At 46.5% G+C, this 1,776-nt stretch overlaps 1 protein-coding gene across 1 annotated transcript; it reads right to left on the bottom strand.

Moving 5' to 3' along the window:
* Window positions 1-531: 531 nt before the first annotated feature.
* LOC109487302 lies at window positions 532-1,391 on the bottom strand. The gene is made up of 2 exons (XM_019791283.1): window positions 974-1,391; window positions 532-794 (listed from the first exon to the last, which is right to left on the bottom strand). The coding sequence occupies exons 1-2, from the start codon at window positions 1,196-1,198 to the stop codon at window positions 597-599; spliced, it is 423 nt and encodes a 140-aa protein (XP_019646842.1). The 5' UTR covers window positions 1,199-1,391; the 3' UTR covers window positions 532-596.
* Between the last annotated feature and the right edge of the window lie 385 nt (window positions 1,392-1,776).

Here is a 1,776-nt window from a genome sequence, read left to right as displayed (position 1 = left end):
TGTCCTCAATCGGTGCTGTTATACCGTCTAGGTCTGTCACCTCCCTGTGTGAGACTATCCACTTTATTAATGAAATATTCATTGAAGTATTCAGCTATTTCAGTTGGTTTTGTGTATATTCTTCCATCTGTCTCTGACAGGGTTTTGCGTGTGTTTCTACCAAGTATTTCGTTGATAACAGCCCAAAGCTGTTTAGTGTTCCCGTCCTTACAACTGACTGTTACATAGAAATGACGTACGTGTACAAAAGTACGTCTCCATATCACCTTCATCGACGATCAAAGTTTATCCAGTCCCATTATGATTACACAGCAATCCTTCTGTTTCTCATGACCCCCAGGCTGTCACTGCACTCTTAAAGTCCAAGTCATTGACACTGGGGCCATCTATACTGATGGTCAGCAGAGCATTGAGGGTGTCATTGTCTTGACCCGCTTCGGGGTTGCTGAAGGACCTCTCACTGTCAGCAGTGCTGACTGGGATGACCATCGGTACTGATGCCAACAGCTTCATGCTGGGGTACAGCTCTGCCAAGGTGGTTTCTGTCAGGCTGTGGATTCCCTCATCCTCCATGTATGGGCTTTCCTCCACACTGCCTACTTCCAGTGGAAGCTGCAGCTTCGGATGTGCACGTGCGGCAGCATCTGGGGGATGACACGCCACATGGTCTCGTCATAGTCTACGCCGCACTCCTGAACACTGATGTGCTCAGGCAGAGCGTCCAGCAGCTCGTTGAAGACTGTACTGTAGTCTCCCTTGTGTTTGCCCGACATGAGGGCAAATGCCAGTGGGACCTACATTACAGGACAAACATTGGTATTCATGATGTATGAGCAGACTTAATACTTCAGAAATATTACATGCTCCTGCTTCTCTCCATCATAGTAGTATCAGTTAATCTTCATGATTAGCAACTCAGTATTTAAAAAAAAATGACCATACAATGAAATTCTTTTAAAAATTCTATTCCCACCTGTTTGATCTGACCACCACTGCGGAGGAAGGCGTGGACGGACAACATCTGCACGAAGGGTGGCCGAACAACCTTGAACGTGCCGTCGATGTACCAGCTGCGCGCCGTGGCCAAGATGTCTAGTTGTTGTTGGGTGGCGAACAGTCTACGTTGCCACTGGCGTCCTATCACGGGGATGTTGTAGCGGAGGAAGTCATCCGGGATGAAATTCAACTCAAAGTTCATGAGGCCCCTTGGCTCCTCGGGTCTTATCTTGGCCTTGGCCCTGATGACCCGGCGTAGCAGTGCGGCATGTCCTCCATGTCCTGTCCATGTCCTGGCTGGTGAGCAAGATTGTTCTTATCCTGTTATAGTCCCCCAGCACTAACCTCCATCTGGACTGGAATCCTTGATCAGTCTTCAGTGGGCGAGGATGCCTAGGTGGGGGATACACAAGGCCTCCACCAACCGTGCTTTGAAGAGTGAGATGCAGGCACCCTGCTGACAAGAAAGCCCTGCACATGAAAGATGGTTTAATGAGTGATTGACCTTAAACTGCAATATATGAAGATGTGGTCCCTAGGTCTTGGCTGCTATACATGGGAGGTTGCCTGAGAAAACAATCAGACCAAATGCTTCCAACTAAAGAAATAGACAATGCATCAAGTACTCCACTAAAAACTTTCAAGCAGAAATATATGAATCTTGGCAATAATAATATAGTCGTTTTGCTTTGCCTCTTTTCTATGCTATGCATTAAAACATAGAAAAAAATTCAGACTTTTTTTACACTGTATTATTAGGCTGCAATGTTGTTTTAGTTT

The sequence above is a fragment of the Branchiostoma belcheri genome, unplaced genomic scaffold (genome assembly GCF_001625305.1).
Source record: "Branchiostoma belcheri isolate BF01 breed outbred unplaced genomic scaffold, Haploidv18h27 scaffold874, whole genome shotgun sequence".
NCBI lineage: Eukaryota > Metazoa > Chordata > Leptocardii > Amphioxiformes > Branchiostomatidae > Branchiostoma > Branchiostoma belcheri.
Note: the sequence above shows the minus strand (reverse complement) of the source record. Positions and strands in the feature narration are given on the sequence as shown.

What these genes read in the sequence shown, in the direction of transcription:
- LOC109487302 (XM_019791283.1), bottom strand. Translation starts at nt 1,198, where the DNA reads ATGAACTTTGAGTTGAATTTCATCCCGGATGACTTCCTCCGCTACAAC. An exon ending in GTGGTGGTCAGATCAAACAG is followed by an intron (nt 795 to 973) that starts GTGGGAATAGAA and finishes CCTGTAATGTAG; the next exon opens with GTCCCACTGGCATTTGCCCT.